This window comes from Amblyomma americanum, chromosome 6 (assembly GCF_052857255.1).
Source record: "Amblyomma americanum isolate KBUSLIRL-KWMA chromosome 6, ASM5285725v1, whole genome shotgun sequence".
Lineage (NCBI taxonomy): Eukaryota > Metazoa > Arthropoda > Arachnida > Ixodida > Ixodidae > Amblyomma > Amblyomma americanum.
Window position 1 is genome coordinate 44,901,561 of NC_135502.1, and position 19,060 is coordinate 44,920,620.

Genomic DNA, 19,060 nt, shown 5'->3' on the forward strand with positions numbered 1-19,060 from the left:
ATGTGACTCCCAAGGAGATGAGTGATCTGTGGCATGCGATGAAGCGTCTAGAGTACAAGTGCTACAGACTTCTTTTCAGTGTGCACATTTGTTACTGCCGCACTGTGCACACGTCGGCAGGCATGACCATAGAGACGCCGGTGTTTTGACATGAGCTGCACCACTATCTGCAACAAATTTTCAAACGTATCAATTCCTAGGCTTCACTTTTTTTTTCATTTCTTTTTCACAACCTCCCTCCTTTGATCACTGAGAACGTGCTTTCTAATTTATTTTTTATAGAGTGCCTAAAGGCACCCAGTAATGTTAGACGCACTTGTAGATAGGTGATTTAGTAACGCACCGAAGTTTTTTTCTTAAAACAACATAATGACAAATTACGATAGTGATACAGCTATACAGCTACACAGATATGATGTAATTATACAGCAGGCTTTTAACTGGGGCGCCTCAAAGGTATTCGAGTATATTTATTGTGTTTTTGTCCAATTTTTTTTACTTAGCGCAAAAGTTGGCATGCCTGCAATGCATTTTGACATGCCCTTGTGCTACCACATGCAGCGTTCAATTGATCTCATAACTGTTATTTCAAACGCGCAAGCGGCAAAACGCCTGTTTGATGTACTGTCCAGTCAGCTGTCTTTCTAAAATACAAACGTCCTGCATGCCGTAGGCGCAGCAAATGCCGGCATTAAAGTGCACTACTAGCCCTGTCTGCCCACACAGCACTCACACAGCCATCTCAAATGTCATCTTCAGTCCAAACATTTTTAAACACTTTTTTTCTTTGTTTGCAAAGAAAGACCTGCACAAACGGTGTCCTTAAATGTTTAACATGTGTAGCATACTCACATGAAAAAGAACTTTGATGATTGCAGCTGATTAGCTCGATCAATTTGTAATCAGTTCACTGTGCAGTAAAATGAATGGCTAGGTTTATAATGGGCACAAAATATCTGCGAAGCCAATTCTACTATGCATCACTAAGTAGAATGAATTGACTTCAAAACACGTTCGCAGGTATGTAATTCAAGATCAGTTTCCCTATCTTTTCAACTGCAGTCATGATTAGACGTGAACACTAGAAAAACTTGAAGAAATAATCAGAAACTCCAGAGGTTAGTAAGCCGCATATAAATGTATTCATTTATAAATGTATTAATTCATACTTCGGTCTTATCGACGTACAAGAAAACCTGCAATACAACTGAAACTTGCTTCAAAAAGTGTAATGACGCAATTAACTTATGGAAAAGGCTGAAAAGCTCAACATTTTTTTCTAATTCCATTTACCCCGACAATATCGACCACGTGAAACTATACACCAGCCCTTGAAAAAAAAAAAAAAGCACAGAACGTCAAGGAGGCCGTTTAGCGAAAGATAAAAACACACTAAATGCTTTGTTTAACAGTTGGGTTATATTCAGCTTGCTAAGGTATGGCGTGTAGGTGCACCGTTGTCCATTTTCCGGCACTAGAAACAAGTGGGACAAAGAGTCCCGGTGTCCTGCCAAGGGTTAACCGAATAAAAATTAAAATTAGGTTTCACCTGTGAGAACAGCTGGTATTTGCAACGACAGCTTTTAATGATTAGGTTCTTTCGGGTACTCTCTTTATTTACAGTATTCCTTTGCTTCACTACCATTGGTTGCTACAGGGCCTCTGACGACAAGGTTTCCAGCAATGCTGGCAGTCGGTTTTTATACCAAACGTTTCCCTGACGAAAGCGGTGAAAAAGAATGAAAAAATAAAAATTCCTGAAAACTATGAGTCTCTTTGGTTTAGTGCGTGAAGAGACGCTTTTGAGAAACCCGCCTGTCTCGATCGTCATTTGCAGTTGTGAAATTTGAGCTACACCTGTGCTTTGTGTGTGCGACAGGTGCACGCTTACCACGGCGGTACTTGCGTGGGGAAAGGGCTGGCAGCACGCAGTTAGCATGATGTTGCTTCGAGTTCACTGCAGCAGTGGAGGTCATAGATGGCGATCCGCCCCCGGCGTCTCCTGAGGCAAATGTTTTCTTACTTTTACATCCACAGTGCGGTAAATGCTATCGCTTCGATTTTCTTCTTCGATCAACGAACTACGTGACTTTTGTCAGCATAGAATGTCAGACACATAGATTCTTCATCTCTTTTCAAGTCAACCGCTGCGGTAGCTCAGTGGTTATGGTGCATGGCTGTTGACCCGATAGACGAGAGCTCGAACCCGGCCGCAGCGGTCGCATTTCGATGCAGGCGAAATGCTAGAGGCCCGTGTACTGTGCGATGTCAGTGCACGTTAAAGAACACCAGGTGGTCGAAACCATCTGCAGCACTCCACTACGGGGGCCCTCATAGCCTGAGTCGCTTGGGGACGTTAAACCCCATAACACCAAAACCAAGCGATTGAACATTTCTGTGGAAAATGTTCACCTTCGTAGAAGTGGTGAAAACCAGCGTTCATTCGTGTCCGAACTGTGGTCATCGCTATTAGTTGCAGAAATATTTTTGGTATACTTTGCTTCTTGTGCTGAATTTTTTGCAGGATTTGAGCGGAAAGATAGAGTGCGACGGGTTGTTTGTGTGCAGTTCGCTCAATATTACAACGCAGAACGTATCTACAAAAGCAACCACACATGTCAACAGAAATATAATGTCTAATGCAACAAGACGAATATAAAAAAAGATCAGCTGAGAATTCGGTTTCGCTATGAGTGAAAAGAGATAAATAATATGTTACACAGGTACAAGGATGACACAATATCGACCATCCTGCTCGCGAAAGAACTTTAAAACCTCTCACACTTGTGAAAACGATTTGTTGTGTAGTTCTGTTAGTGAGGTTTTGCGGAACTGCTTCGGCGTCTTTCCATAGCTACATATGACGATTACGACAGCCGGTAATGCGAAATTTGAGCTCAGCTGTTCACATCTGGCAGGGTGCGTGTTACGCTGCTGGCCATCATCCGGGACCTTCCTGTGGCGGCCACCTTCTGGTTGTCCATTCCTCCGCTCTCTCCTTGTCAGGTGACATTTCGCCCTGCTTCTACCTGTCACCTGTCAGGTGACACCCGCTTACGCTGACAACGCCGACTACGACGCGAAACGCAGGAACGGGCCCCTTAGAGCTGAACTCTAAAATTCTCGCCCATACCACAGCCCATAGCGGAATTCAAGCCAGCAGCGCATACAGAGCAGCATTCTTTCCGAATGCCTTCACAATTCTGCCGTAGTCGCGGCTTCTAACGCTATTTTTGGCAGCTAAATAAACACAGCACAACTTTATGACAGGAACGAAGAAAAGACGGACACCACAGCGCTGACTTCAACCAGTTTTTTTTATTGCAGAAATTAAGCGGTGTATATAAAAAGAGTGGGCGGGAAAACATGTTGAACAGCAGCTCACTCCAGTGGTGGTGGTGAAAAACTTTTTTAATGTTCAAAAAGAGAATTTTGGAGTCAGAAGACCCCGCTATACATGGTCGGTATCCTTAGTCCGGGACACCGCACGACGAGGCCCTGTCTCGCGCCCGCTTTCCAGTGGGCCCTCACTCCACTTCACGCCGTTCTGCAGTGTTTTGTGTCCGTCGTCACTGAACAGTATACGCACCACACACACAAACAGCCCCCGCTCTGCCCCCGCTCGGGGGCAACGAAGCTGCGCGTATGACACCTCCGCCGCCACTGTGATGCGTGACGTCTCGAAACGCAGCACCCTTAACAGCACGAGGGCGCGGTTGATATCCCGTGATCCTCCCCTAAACACTATGACACCAACAAAAAAAAACAAAGAAACGGGACGATGGACCCTCGTTACCCCTTTAGCCCTCTCCCCTTTAGAGTTACGAGCCTCGGCAGCGCATCACAGTTCGTACTGCCATCCCCTATCCTAGCCCCGGTGTGCTTCCGACGCCCTGCGGGCGAAGGCAGGCAGTAGGACCTACGCGATCGTCCTTAGTTACCTGGAAAGGTACGCCCCGCGTGGTGGTAGCTGCAGTCGGGCGTCACCATCCATGATCACTATGCCGACCACAACGTACCTTCACACACCGGTTAGCCTTCCTGTGACTTGTGAGCAGCTCGTACGCGTTAATGCGTGAATCGGAGCGCCTTCAAGCAGTTCGGCCACAATGGTGCAAGCTGCACCCACGGCTGGCCCGTCGCCTCGTCTCCTTGGTCTGACTCTGCACCTGCTTCCATCGTATCACGCGTAGATGTGCTCGCTTGGTGCTCAGAGCTTGCCAGCCTATGGCGGCCAATCTGTGGACGCCGGAACCCTTCGCATTCCATGGCACTTCTTTGCGAGCCTTCACGTCCATCAGTACCAGTGCTGCCGACCTGATCTGCTGACGTAAATCCAGCGTCTTTAGATGCATCTACACACTACTCATCGCTGTCAGTATCGTCGGGCAGCGCGGTCACATCATTTGACAGTGCTGGAATTGCTCCTGACATCTGCGGTCTTGTTTCAGTCTTAATCATCTCATCAACTCAGGATTCCAAACCTGCCCGTCACACCCAGGATAACTACAGTGTCAACCTTGTCCAAGTCTGTTTCCTTCGCGTCATCAGAGTGCATGGTTTGGCACACCAACGCTGGGCCTCGATCGCTGGGCCACGATCGCGGCCGCAATGCCACCACTCGCGTATTCCACTCTGCGGACATCCCGTTCAGCTCCAGTGCCTGCTTCTAAATGACCCACAATGCCGTCCTCTTTTTCTGTACTCGTTTTACGCCTTCTACCGCATTCCTGACCTCTCTGTATTGTTGTTGCCAGTTTTTTCGATGCTATATTTAGTCGCAATTTCAGTAACATCGGCGAAGAACAACGCGTGCTACCACGGAGTTCGCCACCAGATGCATCTGCCTGTCACCTACGTCCCGTTTCCCCCTCCCCGCTGCGGCTACGCACACCATACTCCCCAGGTGCCATCTTTCCCCACGGAAGGGCACTACTAAACGGATTACTGGGGTTTTATTACAAACATACATACATTATGTACATTACAAAGCTAGTTATTGACACTGTCTTTACACTGATAAACTGGTAGTAATCCCCCCCCCCCAAAAATCCAGTTTAAGCTAGACTACTAATACTACTTCTACTTTTCGTTGATAGATATTTCCACTGCAACCTGCAAGATGGTTCCAGTGCCACATCAAAATAGTGGCCTGCGCTGCACTGCTGGCGGTGGAGGCTTACATCTTAGTCCGCTTAATCGCGCCGGTCATCGGTACAGTGTTTTACGAAGAAGAACCCCGCCTGTGGTTCCCAGACACGGACACCGGAAAACAAGTCTTGCAAGCCGAGCGAACCTTCAGTAAACCTTACAAGTACCTCATCAACCCGGAAAATGTTTGCCCAGATGGCGTCCCTGTAGACCTCTTCGTCGTCTTTTCAACGGCTGGGTACTCGAAGGCCCGCAGTGTCATCAGGCGTACATGGGGAAGGGACGTGAGGACATCGTCTGGACACAGGTTGATTTTCATTTTTGGCAAGCCCATCACCACGCAGCTGCAGAATGACATAGCCTTCGAGTCACTTCAGCTCGGAGATATCACGCAAGGGGACTTTAAAGACTCTTATCGCAACCTGACTCTAAAGACAATCATGATGCTTCGCTGGGCGATGCTTCACTGTCCTCAGGCCCGGTTCGTTGTGAAGATCGACGATGACAGCTTCCCGAACCTGGGCAGCTTTTACCGCGCCATGCACGGGCAGGCAGAGGAAACCATCTATGGCCAAGTTATGCACGGCTACGTTGCCGAGCATAGCCCAGACCACAGGTGGTACATCCCTTACGAACAATTTTCCGGCGACGTCATCCCAGACTTCATCGTGGGTGGCATATACGTCATCGGTGGTCGCGTTGTGGAACTCCTGTACAGGGCTAGAGGCCAGGTCAAGCCCTTCCGCTTGGAGGACATGTACCCTACGAGAATGTGTACCGGGGTTTCCAGGACGCGCCTAGACGGCATGCAATACCAGAAGCTGCCATCGTTGTGCGAGTACCAGAAGGCCGTATACGGCCACCACGTGACCGCGGAAGAGATGAATGACCTGTGGTACGCCATGAAGCAACTCGTGTACAAGTTCCAGAGGCTGCTCTTCGGTATGCATATATGCTACTGCCATACAGCGCAGCCATTGGCAAGATTATAAGTAGAGAATCCGGCCATTCTACACAAATGTCAGCCCTTTTGCTCTTCATGACTGCAGCCTCACATCAGAGATAACTGCGAAGAGAAACTCTTGAAATTGTGTAGTCGTGATAAAAACTTTGTCGTCTTGGCAGCTCTACTGAAGCGGAAGAAAGAACGCAGGTCATTTAGAACAATGTCTAGCCCGTACTGGCAACTCCGCTTTGCCAACGTGTAGCTTTTAACTAGGAACTGTGACAACTGGGGAAACTGCACAATGCGAATGTGCCCTTTGCGCTGGAAAACAATGGTAAGATACAATTTGAGGAGGAAAGCCTGTTCGTTGAACGGGTCATTTATTTAGTGCGCAAACTATATACTATCAATTCAAGCGAAGTAGCAACGCTTATTTTCTACCGGAACAAAACATTGAGCCCTCCTTTAAAAATCGAAGGTGTTACGCGGTAATCAACTTGGTTTACATTGTGTATATATTATGTGTGTGTCCTTCCTTCAACAATCTTTCACGCGATTGGTATCATTGTTAAGTAAATAGGTAAACAAACAAATACATAAAATAACCAGTAAAAAATTGTCGCCATGCTCTATAATAGCTCGTTATTTGGGAAAAAACGTTGAGCTAAGCATCCGCTCTCAAAACTTTCTGCTCATGGGCTAGGTGCGAAAAAATGCCGCGCAATATGTACACATTGTAAACGAAATTTAGCAGCAAGAAACAAGATGTATAAAAATCAAGCATGATTTCGTTTTTTTTTTCTCACCAGTACGAATAAAGGACTCAGCCCTACAATAACGCGTTAACAACCAATAAGCGAGCGCTATTTGGGGATGGATGTTCAAAACACGCACTCGTTGCACGAGAATTTCGCATCTTTGTTCAAAGCGCGAAAAATGTTTATCTTCTACGAATTCTTTGCTGGGAAATTACGCCATTTCAATGGCCGGTCCAGCTTTTTAATTCATAAATATAACCACCATTTTAAGTACCACCATTGGCGCCTTAGCGTTCCGCCTCCATCGAAACGCTGCCGCCGCGGTCGGATTCGAACCCTGGGTACTCCGGATTCATATGACTTATAACAGTTGCGCTTTCAGTTAAAGTAACGTCTTCGACGTTAAAATACAGTAATCTATCGATAAAGGACAACTTCATTTCTCCTAAGTGTCCCTTTAAGGTAAATTACAAAGCGCACTACAAATCAATAGTGACAGACGCTTGTATTACTGTTTGCTTCGGCCTTAGAGTCGGGCTTTTATCCGTCTATCACCCTGGAGGGAGAACATTCGACGTAGTAGCAGTCAGAAACATTATTGAGGACACAGATTAAGCGTCCAGTAGGTTGGTGGCCATAAGTGTATTCGGTAATATATTTACTCTACAGGGATGACCAAGAAATTAAAGATAGGGGTTCTTTACATTTGTTGCTGTCCTGAATGCTATTGCAACGGGTGGTGGACGGCACTACCATATGATGTTGTGGGCAGTAGGGCAGGCTGGCGGGGCACTCAAGCTCTTAACTGTGCCCACCAAAAAAAATTAATAACAAGAATTTGGTGGAGGCGAATACCAGAATGTTTATTGTTCTTGGCAGCGCCGAATTTACAGGTGGCGGTGCATATTTCAGATAAGATGCCTACAGCACCCACGGCAATCACTAATACCGTAGAAACAGTCGCGAGGCGGCTGCAATCATTCCAGAAGAGTCTGGTCGCCTCCCGCCTTAGAATAAATGATAAGGCCGTGTACCAGTTTATTTTAACGAGAAACGTGGAAAAAAACAGACATTGCAAAGCATCGTGGCACCATTAATAAATCGTGTATGCGAAGAGCAGGTATACAATGTGAGTCGGGAAATATCTTCACGTACAGGCTATCGCACGCACTAACAAAAGAGCGTAGTATGTAAACAAATGAACAGCTGTTTTATTGACACATCTTGTTATCTACATCATCACGTATAGTCAGCATTTAAGTGAATATCACAGTTGCAATAAAGAGTTTTCCACTTGTCACAGCGGATTTTCCCGCTTCACCAGATGCATCACTGCGAATGACACAAAAAGAAAACGAGAAACAGATAATAAGTGGCGTGTGATTAAAGGGAGGACTCATAGAAAAGCACTATATTGCTGCGCGAATCAAAGTTGAGCCAAAAATTGCTGGCGGTTTAGCACTGCTGTGCGAAGGCAGATTAAACGCCTGTTCCTTTCCTTTCGTGACTTTTGCGCACAGATGAAAGTTGATGAAGACGACGACGTACAATACAGATGGCGAGAGTGTGCGAATGAGGCAATAATGGCTACCAGCCTGCTCAGAAACACGCATGCGAACACAAAAGTAAAAAAATACTGAACCACGATATTCGCAATAGTTGTGGCCTTAAAGGGAATATTAAATGTTTTTTTTTTAGAATTCGAGGTTATCCATGAATTCGAATCTCTGAAACTTCTATTCGTCCTTAAAGTCGAACAGTCTGTAGTAAGGCGACAACTGACTACATTGCGATAAATATATAAAACATGCTGCTGCTGGGATTTCAGAAATAGAGCACTGGTTCCTTCCAAAACCATACACTTGCAAACAATATTGAAAAACGACGCGGTATCAACAACCAGCCGCACGCCACTGAGTTATGTAGCTACAAAATATAAATGTCCAATTTCGCTAACAAACTATCTCGCAATGCTCAAACGTTTTCTGGTAAGTCTTTCATTTCTAATGTGTATGCTTATTCTTTTTTTGCCTTGGAACTGAATTAACTAACATATGAAGCAATATGACCGACGAGTCTGCAACATTAGGAGGTTCGTAAAATAAGGAATATAAAATACTTTCTCACAAAATGTGCAGGGTCGCTCGTTGTACTCGGTGAAAAGCGAGCATATATCTTGGTTCGACTTCCTTTCGCACATAACCGTTACTACTTTAAAGAACAGACTTAAGACCCGATCACTGATAAGTGCATGTAGAGCCCAATGCTAACAGAGAGCCGAGCGCAGGCACACGCGCTTACAAAAAGCGGGAATACCTAAAAAACGCCGCCATCCAAGGAACCTGCTGGCCGAGCGGCAGACTCTTACATAACTTGCCAGGATTAGATCCCTGAGCCAGTAGAGCGGGCTCCGGTAGAAGGCCGGCGCTTCCTTGGCGTGGGCCAAGTAGCAGCCTTCGAAATGAGCCATTTCGGCCCGACGGGCACTGACGCAGTCGGCGAGAGTGCCCGTCACGTACAGGTCTTCGGGCGGCGTGGGCGCGTGCTCCGTGGCAGCGGCGTACAGCAGCGGCTCGACCACGTCGGCGGTCAGCACGTACGCGCAGCCGACCAGGTATCCGCGGCTTCCGCTGCAGTTCCGCACGTCGCTGTCGGCCGGCGGCTCCTGGCAGGGCCGAGCGGCCAGCGGTACGAACGAGCCGAACATCTCGTAGTCGTGCGAGTGCCTCTCGAAGAAGGCGTACGAGTCCCGCAGGAAGCGGAAGTCCAGACGGCCCCCGTCGTCGACCTTGACGAGGAACCGGGCCTCCGGGCAGAAGTCCGTCTTCCACTTGAGGATCATGAGGGTGGTCAGCGTGGCGTTCTCGGGGGTCGCGTCGTAGTCGCCCACGACCATGTCCCCGTAGCGCACGATCTCCGCGCGAACAATGGCGCGCAGTCTGCGCGACCGAGGCCGGCCCAGAAAGAAGAGCAGAAGCGCGCTGGTGCCACCCCTGCTCAGATGCCGCCACGAGCTGTCCCGCATTATGTGCCTGAGCGCGATGTTTTCGGGCAGCGAGTTGACAGCGATGAGGTACTGCAGCGTGGCGCATGTCCTCCTACCGTCCCAGAGGTAGCGGTAGCCGAAGAGCGGCGTTTTCAGCGATTTCTCGGGGTCGTTTCTCTTGATGGACGTCGGCGTCGGCAGGGAGCAGTTGCGGCAGAACACGGCTTCAGCGGAGAGACCGGGTCGGGCCGCCGCGACGCGCCGACCCGCTGAGGCTGGGAGTGGTTGGCGAGCAGCGACGTCGTCCGGTCCTCCGCCACTCAGGATGCCCGTGCGTACAATGTTGTAAGCGAAGCAGGCAAAGCACAAGGTCACGGCAGTCACCTGCAGCTTGGAGCGTTTTGAAGGGTCACTAAAGGCATTCACATCCAAGTTACGTTTTCTTAGTAAAAATGGATTCCATGGCTCTATATACCGACGTTTATGTTTGTGCGGCAAGAAAAGGCGCATTTTTTTGCCGAGAAAGTTTCATTTAAAAATTTAAAGGCGAAAAAATGCGAAAAAGAACTCAGTGATCACAATTTTTAAGTCGCTTCTCCACACATACTGTGGTGTAAACCACACTGTGGTGACCCTCGCAAAAGGCATCGGTTCCACATAATATACGATCTATCCTACACATATGGTTTTTACCTCAGCACTCCCAGACTATCATTCAAGAGCTTCTCCCTAAGTCCATGCCATGCAGGCTTTCCCACAAAAATACCGAAACTCCAACAACGTAGTCAACACTCACTCCCAGGCCTCCCTCCGCGCTATTAAGAACAGCGCCCCACACCGAGATTTAAGTAGATCTCGAAGACAAATATGCCCTTTTACAAAGTGGCTTATGCAAAGTGGTTATGTATTTATCCAAACCAACGCTTCAAGACACACATGGCAGCGTGTGTGTGTGCCTCGCCTTACTGCCGGGCACCGGCAATCCTCTGGTCAGCCCGCGTATGCGGTCTCCGACATTTGCCTACAAACGCATCATCCTAAGCAATTCCACGCAGTTTGGGCTGTACCTAACCAACCTCCCAGCGCCAAAACCTGACCTCGCCGTATCTCACATCGTTCGCAAAAACCCGAGCACCCTCATCACCTTTGATCGTTTCTTCTTGTACCGCCTCCGACGAGACCCCTCGTGTCCCATTTGCCCTTCCCTATGTGCGAACTTGGGACCTCTTCTCCCGCCTCGTCGCTCTTCAATCCCCTCATTTTTTTCGCCCCTTCCCGTGTGCCCGGCGTGCCAGGCAGGAGCTATCAGCTGTCGTTAATACCACAAGATACTGACCATCCTCAGCGCTTCATATACTGCGCAAAAGTGAAGTTATTTTCTTTCTCTTTATCGCAAGGCCTTTTGCCTGCTCATATCCTCTTCCTTTTCACAACGCTAGACGCCAGCGGTCTCGAGAGCAGGCTGCGCTTCACGCGACAGTTACCGAGCGCAACTGCGAGCGCAACGCGTACCGCCACTTCTGCTTTACCGCTACCGCTTAATGCTGCTTAAATAAATGCGCAGCTTGAACTCATTATTAGCGTCGTGCTCAAACGTTTGTATCCCTTCGTACGAGCACTTACAAGCAGTGCCGAAGCAGACGTCGCAAAACAGCATCACATTTAGTACCTGTCTACTTCGTCGCAAGAATACAGTCATTTCATCCAGCTCGTTCAATTGAAATTTATGGTTTACTTGGATGGACCAAAATGTTTAATGCGGTAGCGTTTTTTAAAAGCCTTATCGTAAAAAAGTGACGTTGGTCTTGAAATTCGCTCATTGGCTGGAGGGAAGTGCCATCATCAGCTCGGATAATTGCAAATTACTGGAGATGAGTGGTGCCGCCAGACCGGAAGTGGCGTCACTTCCTCTAAAAGCATCAGCAGCTTTAGTGCTATCGCGTTGCCAACACAAGGCAATTAGGGGTACCTGCAATTTTTTGTAATTCATAACTTGACAAACCGAAAAAAAATGTTGAAGGTTCAGCGCTACCATCCGGGTCGTCCTCCTTTACTGTCTTCCTTTGCGATGGTTGATCAAAGCATGAAAAACAAACTAGCCCAGCAGCGAGTGTTGTTACTCATAAACCGGTCGTCTCCCCCCCACCCCCCACCCCCCACCCACCCCAGATCCAATTTCATGTGATAAAGGTAAACCAGTTTCATCACTTTCTTTTCTAGCTTTCCGCAAAAAAAAAAAAAACTCGAGATTTTATCGGCCGAAGCACTCGATGCAGACTCGGGCTCACTATATTCAACAAGTATAAAAAAAAAAACACGGCGCCAGGACAAAAAGAAAATAATGCAGCAGGTTGACAAAGTTCTTGTGAACCCATTTTATGCAGCTTGGGTATAATACCTGCATATTAATTTTCATGTGGCGTAATGAATTTGCCAACGAGCGGTCTTGGAATAAAAGTATTTCGGTTCCCGCGGTATGGGAAGAACATATGACTTCACTGAGGAGTAAATCATCACGAACAGAGACGAATAAAAAGGTTAGAAAGCAAAATATATTCTACAAAACAACCTCCGCCAAAAAGCACAGGTATAAAAAAAACTTTGGTTCAGAGAAATTATTTACCTCTATCGATTTTGGAATAATTTCAGCTCGGCTCCTTATATTCAGCACGTTACTGTTGTGCTGCACTGCTAGCTATATTTGCTTGGTTAGAAAGACCATTACGCAGTAATACTCCTTGGTAATATCGAAATAAAAGCTGAAAGAAACGAGCAATACCTGTTAGTGAACATGTAAATATATTCAAAGGGCAGCTTCGCGTTTCGCATACCTATAAAAAAATAATTTTAAAGTTGCGGAGTTCGAGCTACATTATCATGGCAAGCCCACATGAAGGCGCATTACGTTGACGTATTTTCGTCGACATGGACCTAATAAATTCTCGGCTTCTAGTGCTACTCCGGTTGACGTAATGAAGGGTACCTTGATCTTGTTGACTCTGTTGAACCACAACTTCCTGTCTCGCGGTGAGCCGCAGAGAGCAGTGACAATAGTGCAACAGGAGCGGTACCTGTAAAAACAAGGAGGAGGAGGAGGAGGAAAACCTTAATAAAGTGAAGGGAGTTGGGCAAGCTTATGTATGGGTGGGGACTCATTCCAGGGCTCCACTGGCTTGAGCTGCCCTGCAGACCTGTTGTATGAGGGCCCGTTGGTCCTCCAGGTTATCGCTGGTCAGCAGCGCCTCCCACCGCTCAAAAGACGTGTTTTCCGTCTGAAGATGTTTGGTTTGGCCCCACATCCCCACGAAATGTGGAAGAGTGTAGGGCGGGCCTGGCACCAGGGACAGGTGTGGGAGCATAATGTTGGGTGTATGAGATGTAGTCTATGGAGGTTTGGAAATGTGTTCGCCTGCATCTGCTGCCAAGAAACCTCATCTTGGGTGTCTAATTTCCTGTGAGGTGGAGGTAAGTGTCTCCTTTGAAGACGCTGAAACTCTAGGCGTTCGTTATACCCAGAGGGCACAGAGGTAAAAGCAAGCACGGTTTGTGGCCCCGCTCGGTTGATGATGCCTAGAGCTAGAGAATGTGCCCTCTCATTTCCCTCCAGTTCTTCATGGCCTGGGGTCCAGGGGATTTGGTGGTGCTTGGTGAGGGGTGTAGTGCCCTCAGAGATTGCGAGAATGCAAGCAAGCCCGTCGACAACATATCACTCTATGCAGACAGTGTGCAGCTATGCTTGTAAATGTGAAGGATGGAATGGGTTTCACGGAAAGGATATGAAACGATTTAGTACGTTCCCATAAATTCATTAACAAAAGGTAAGTGCAATTGTCGCATTGAACGAGCGGACCACCTGTTGAAGGGTGGTGATTTGGGCCTGCTGTTGGTTCATCACAAAAGAGGAAATATGCAGCGAAAAGAAATGCAATGGACGACAGAACAAAGACAGCGCTTGTGTTTGTCTTTCTTCTGGCGTCCATGTGTTTTTTTTTTCGCTGCATAATTCCTCTTGTCGGGCACCTGTACTATCGGTTCAAAATTTGTAACACTTCCCTCGTGCAATAGCAGCGCTTCCATCAGACTTGCATTACTAGCCAATCGCCGCAGTGGCTTTGGGGTTAGTAAGTTCGGCTATTGATCCGGAGTTCCCGGGTTCGAACCCGACAGGCGGCGGCCGCGTTTCGATGGAGGCGAAATGCAAAGGTGCCCGTCTGCTGTGTGATGTCAGTGCACGTTAAAGATCCCCAAGTGGTCTAAATTATTCAGGAGTCCTCCACTGCGGCACCTCTTTCTTCCTGACTTCTTTCACTCTCTCCTTTATCCACTCCCTTATTGGGCGGTTCAGGTGCCCGCCGATATCTGAGACAGATACTGCGCCATTTCCTTTCCCCAAAAACCAATTTAAATTTTTCCGTGTACTCTGCGATGTCAGGGCACGTTAAACATCCCCAGGTGGCCGAAATTATTCTGGAGCCCTCCACTATGGCACCTGTTTCTCTTTTCTTTCACTCGCACCTTCCTCCCTTCACTAACGGCGTAGTAGAGGTGTCCACCAAAAAGTGAGAGAGTCATTTCCTTTCCTCAAAAACCACTAACTACTAGCCAGTCGCAAAGCTTTTGCCTTTGTAACTTTTAAGCTTCTGGGGAATCAGCCCCTCATTTTGCCCTTGTGGTTTGCTTTCCCGCGATGCGCCGTGCAGCAGCAACCTCGCCTCGAGGAGGGGCACATTCCCTGGTTAGTTACCCTAACTAACGGGAGAGGGCGCCAGCGTCGCAGCGCGAGAGACGGCTTGCAGCTCGCGCGTGGAAGAGGACAGCAGGCTCTTCGGTTGGGATCGTTGACGCGAGCGGACGTGTCGCACGCGGCTCTGCTCTTAGCCAGCGGGGCGAGTAAGTGGGACATGCTCCCGTATCTCGTACCGTCCGGCCTCGGAGTATTCCTTGCCCTAGCCTGGGCGAACATTCCCTCGTAACCTTGCTGGTGAGTTGGACGACCTCGATTCCTCAGCGTATTTTGTGGCTAGCTGGCGTTATTGTTGCTGTAGCAATAAATGCCTGTTCGTGTCAGCCAGTGTGTCGTTCCTTTGTTCCCACAGAGCAAGGCCCGCTGTGGTCGACGTGCGCTCGGTAGCGTACGCGATCACGGGGTGGGATCTGGCTGCTTTGAACTGTGTCAGCCGCGATTAAGCGGGGAGAACGTATTCATCTCCCCAATTGAAACCCCACAAGCTAGAGATTGTTTGATTGATTGGTTGGTAGATTGATTGATTGCATCGGAAGACGCTCGGCAGCATGTAGACGAAGGCGTCAACGCGCAGCGGGGGAGGGGGCGAGGCGACTGAGCCGGCGGCGGTCACGGCGACGGCGCAGCTGCGGCGTCATGAGCGGCGCACCTGTGGCGAAACTCGCGCTTGCGCAGTAGGAGCAGACGTCCAAGACGGGCGAAATCGCTCCGGCTAGCGTAGTGTAGCTTTCGCTACAATAACTTTCCCAGGCTCAGTTACATTCAAGAAGATTCCGAGTGGCGTGCAGCGATACTCCACTGGCCACACGCACCTGTATAGACGGCGAACCTTGTCAGGAAAAAGGGTTAGTACTGCGCGAATGAGACATGACAGGAAAACAGGAACAAACACGATACCACAGGCGCAGAGTTCCAACTGTTTATACGAGACCGAAAGGCAAACGCTATATATGGGATGGACCTAGACGCATGACCATCACTGTCATTCACACAAGACCTGATTAAAATCTAGACCACATTGATCAAATTGTTACGTTGCAGAAGGGCTGATAAACCACAGAGCACTCAGTCAGCATGTGCCCAGATACTCCATGTCAAGAAAATGATTAAAAAGAAGTAAGGAACCTAACAATCAACCAGAGTGAAGAGGGTGAAAAAAAAAACGCAAATTGACAATGGAGGTGACCGAACAGACAACAAGAGTAAAAAAATACTGTGAAAACGCGACAAAATCATGGTGTGACATATGGGAAAACCGGCATGAGAGCATGGAAACAACAAAAGAACATGAGTAAAGGTGAAAATTAAAACCACATAAAAGAGTGCAATGAGGTGCGGAAAAAAAATCACGACATGGAAGCCAACAAAGAACAAGTGTAAAGGTAAGCATAAAACCAGATAAAACTACATTTCCGGCCTTGAAGTACATACATCTCAGGAACAAAATTAAGACAGAAGTGATACAATTATACGTGGCCTTCTAAAAACGTGATTTCACTCAGTGGAAGCGAAATAGACGGAGTGCTGGCACATTTTTCACCCTTTTTTACGATGTAATAGGCTTCCACCACCTCCCTTTCCGTCTTATCTCTCGATTTACACAAAAAGGTAGTGTTGCGCAAAACTGCGTTGCAAGGCACTTTTTTCTTGCCCTTACCCTTCCCTTTACAGTTCTTACAATCATGTGCCCGATGACCTCCCATATTGTTCTTCACTGCCAAGTTATGTTCGCGTGCCCGTTCATAAAAACGTGTGAATGAAAGTGATGGTTATGCGTCTAGGTTCATCCCTTATATAGCGTTTGCCTTTCAGTCTCGAATAAACAGTTGGAAGTCTGCGCCTGTGGTGTAGTGTTTGTTCCTGTTCTCCTGTCGTGTCTCATTCGCGCAGTATTAACCTTTTTTTCTGCAATGAACCAACTAGCCCGCAAGAACATTCTACTTGTCAGGAAACTGCTACTACGAGGAGATGAGCGATCACAATACTCACAATAAGACCTTGACGAACCGTACGAAGTACATAATGGGACGGCAAATGACTAGCCGACCGAATTCAGAAACGAGAACGTTGTCGTTGGTGCGGCGTCTAACACAGAAACGTTCCCTTCTTCTTTTTCTTCTTTGCTAGAGTCACGTTTCGTTTGCATGCAAAACAGGTAATGACGCGTTTGTGATTATTTCTTTTCGTTTTATGCAATAATGTCAGTATGAAACCACGCTCCGGGCATAGTTTTTATGTTCTTGGTGTTTAATGACCAGAGGGTTCCTAACATTCCGCCGCGGCTCATAATGATGAAAGCATTTCAATTGGATCACTAAAATTGGTCCTCGGACCGGCTATTCTGGGAATCCACTAGATTTTGCAGCCGCTAACCTTTCTGGATCAGCTCCTACTGAATTTTCAGGTCGTAGCTGAACAGCGTTTCTTCCCACACTCAACGTCGATTCATTATCATATCTATTTCTGTATTGTATTGGCAGGCCCGTAGTATGTGGTATAGGTCCGCGTCTATGCCACAGTGTGGGCCTTGTGGCTGATAGTCTTCTGGGTAGATTGCGTCAAGAATTTTAGGTTTAAGGACATGATTGTTTGTATTATTCTCGATGTTATTTCCTATTTCTTGTCTAGTTCTTCATCCGAAGTATGTGCTCAGCAGGTTTGAGTAGTTGTGCTTGTCCGTGTGTTGGGATAGCCGGGGTAGGAATGCTCCGGGTGCGGCGTGTACGCCTTCGTTCCCCTCTGCTGTCTGATGCGCTGATGTCCATATCAGCTTTGCTTGCCTTTCCGCGTCCTTGATGTCCTTCATGACCCTAATGGCTACCTACCTTTCCTGCCCCTGCACGCTCCTTGTTAATCCGTTTTATATTTGTGTTTTATTGTGACAGCAATGGCTGTCTCCTCCGCTTGGGTTGGGTCTCGACACCAATAACTGATGCGCGATTTTTGAGGTTGCCATCCGATACTGTGACTGCTATCCTCACGATGCCTCCAACCAGCCCTGCTGCGTTTGCGTGTAGTGTGGTTTCTGTTGTACTGCCTTTATTTTTATGAGCTGTGGCCGTTCTTCTGCCTCGGTGAAGTAACGGATGCTTGTTCCTTGATGTGGGCTTTACGTCCGCTCGCAGTAGCCGCTCCTGCATAGATTACACTCTCGTTTCCCCAAAATCGTCCACTCAGATTCAGCAAGTACACAGGGAGGCTCAGCCTGGGGAGCGGCCACAAGCGCGTCAGCTTGTCTTCCTCGACTTCTGCAGGATGTGAAGTCGGGTCAGTATGCCGTGAGCCAGCGCGGCGATATCTGCCAATGACGGCCTACGAGGCAATCGCCGAGAAACGCGAGGACAGCGTACTCAGCGTGGAGCCCGCCACTAACGGCGAGTACGTCGAAGAGCTACGACGCACCATGCGCAAACATAGCATTCGAATCTGCCCCCGCGGCAAAACTCGAGGTAAAAGTTGGCGGGATGCGGTAGTGAAAGCCGCCCTCGAAGCTCGAAGACAAGCAAATAGAATACACCGTGTAGCCGTCAAGACACTCCCCACCGATGACTTCTCAGCGGCCTGGGATGAATATATGTTACATGCAAGAGGCGGGTGCAGCAGGTTGTCCAGCGAAAAATTGCGGAGAACGACCGGAGGAACTTTCGGCGTCAGGATGACACGGACCACGTAAGTTCTGGTCGTATCTGGCGTCTCTAGATCGAAAAAGCACCGCAAACGCTACGGGACGAAAGCACCGGCGCAGCAACATGAATTCTCCCGCTTCACATCGCAGAACACATTCTAGGGGTGTATGACTTACGTTCGGAAGGAACACCGTATGCGCAGCTGGCGCCTACACTTACTGAAGCAAAAACTACAGATTCACCATCGTGGATGGCGACACGAAGGGTAATGGATCGGGCCATTTCTCGCATCGGCTCGCGGACTATGTACAAGACCTCGATGGTACCCCTACAGGTTTTGTAAAATTCCTTGGGCAGAGAGCACGCGGGCGATTCTAGCCACCATATTCACAGGTATGACTGCGGGAGACCGTGTACCATCTGACTAGCTCAGCGGCAGGAGAGTTTACCTAATACTAAACCAGGCGCAATTACAGACCTTTGGCGGTAACCAGTGTGATATACCGCATCTTCACTCAAGTGGTAAAGGAATGGGTGAGCGGTTGGCTGAAGCAAACGGAAAGCTCACAGAGCTACAAAAGTTTTCGCCGTAGCCCACGCCTCGAAGATAACCTCTTCGTACTGAATCATTGCATAGAGGTGCTCCGCAGAAAATATCGAGGTCTCGTCGGGTACTTCATGGACGCAGCCAAGGCATGCGACAGTGCAACAAACGAGGCGATGCTGCGGTGCATAGCAGAGATAGATATGCCACGACAGTGGATAGGCCTCTTGCGTCGCCTCTTGACAACAATGCTTTGACAACGGATCTTTTGAGATAGGGATAGTGTGCAAAGGGCTCGAACAAGG

The 19,060-nt window shown here is 48.2% G+C and overlaps 3 protein-coding genes across 3 annotated transcripts in view; 2 read left to right on the plus strand and 1 right to left on the minus strand.

Annotated features, from left to right (window-relative positions):
• LOC144095232 (uncharacterized) overlaps window positions 1-1,724 on the plus strand; it is a 21,652-nt gene extending 19,928 nt beyond the window's left edge. Inside the window, exon 3 of the mRNA XM_077629018.1 lies at window positions 1-1,724. This exon is cut by the window's left edge and continues 925 nt beyond it. Coding sequence (XP_077485144.1) covers window positions 1-149 — 149 coding nt within the window. The 3' untranslated portion in view covers window positions 150-1,724.
• Window positions 1,725-4,109: 2,385 nt separating this feature from the next.
• On the plus strand, window positions 4,110-6,143 carry LOC144095233 (beta-1,3-galactosyltransferase 1-like). The gene is made up of 2 exons (XM_077629019.1): window positions 4,110-4,155; window positions 5,257-6,143. Exons 1-2 carry the CDS (start codon window positions 4,110-4,112, stop codon window positions 6,141-6,143), a joined length of 933 nt encoding a protein of 310 aa, XP_077485145.1.
• Window positions 6,144-8,152: 2,009 nt separating this feature from the next.
• On the minus strand, window positions 8,153-16,637 carry LOC144095234 (beta-1,3-galactosyltransferase 4-like). The gene is made up of 4 exons (XM_077629020.1): window positions 16,575-16,637; window positions 12,825-12,912; window positions 9,172-10,231; window positions 8,153-8,187 (listed from the first exon to the last, which is right to left on the minus strand). The coding sequence occupies exons 1-4, from the start codon at window positions 16,604-16,606 to the stop codon at window positions 8,153-8,155; spliced, it is 1,215 nt and encodes a 404-aa protein (XP_077485146.1). The 5' UTR covers window positions 16,607-16,637.
• Between the last annotated feature and the right edge of the window lie 2,423 nt (window positions 16,638-19,060).

Coding starts and splice junctions, on each gene's coding strand:
- LOC144095233 (XM_077629019.1), top strand. CDS start 4,110: ATGGTGCAAGCTGCACCCACGGCTGGCCCGTCGCCTCGTCTCCTTG. Junction 4,156..5,256: donor CCCGTCGCCTCGTCTCCTTG/GTCTGACTCTGC, acceptor TGTGGTTCCCAG/ACACGGACACCGGAAAACAA.
- LOC144095234 (XM_077629020.1), bottom strand. CDS start 16,606: ATGTACTTCGTACGGTTCGTCAAGGTCTTATT. Junction 10,232..12,824: donor ACAGAGTCAACAAGATCAAG/GTACCCTTCATT, acceptor AAACGCTCCAAG/CTGCAGGTGACTGCCGTGAC. Junction 8,188..9,171: donor TGGATGGCGGCGTTTTTTAG/GTATTCCCGCTT, acceptor TGTCATTCGCAG/TGATGCATCTGGTGAAGCGG.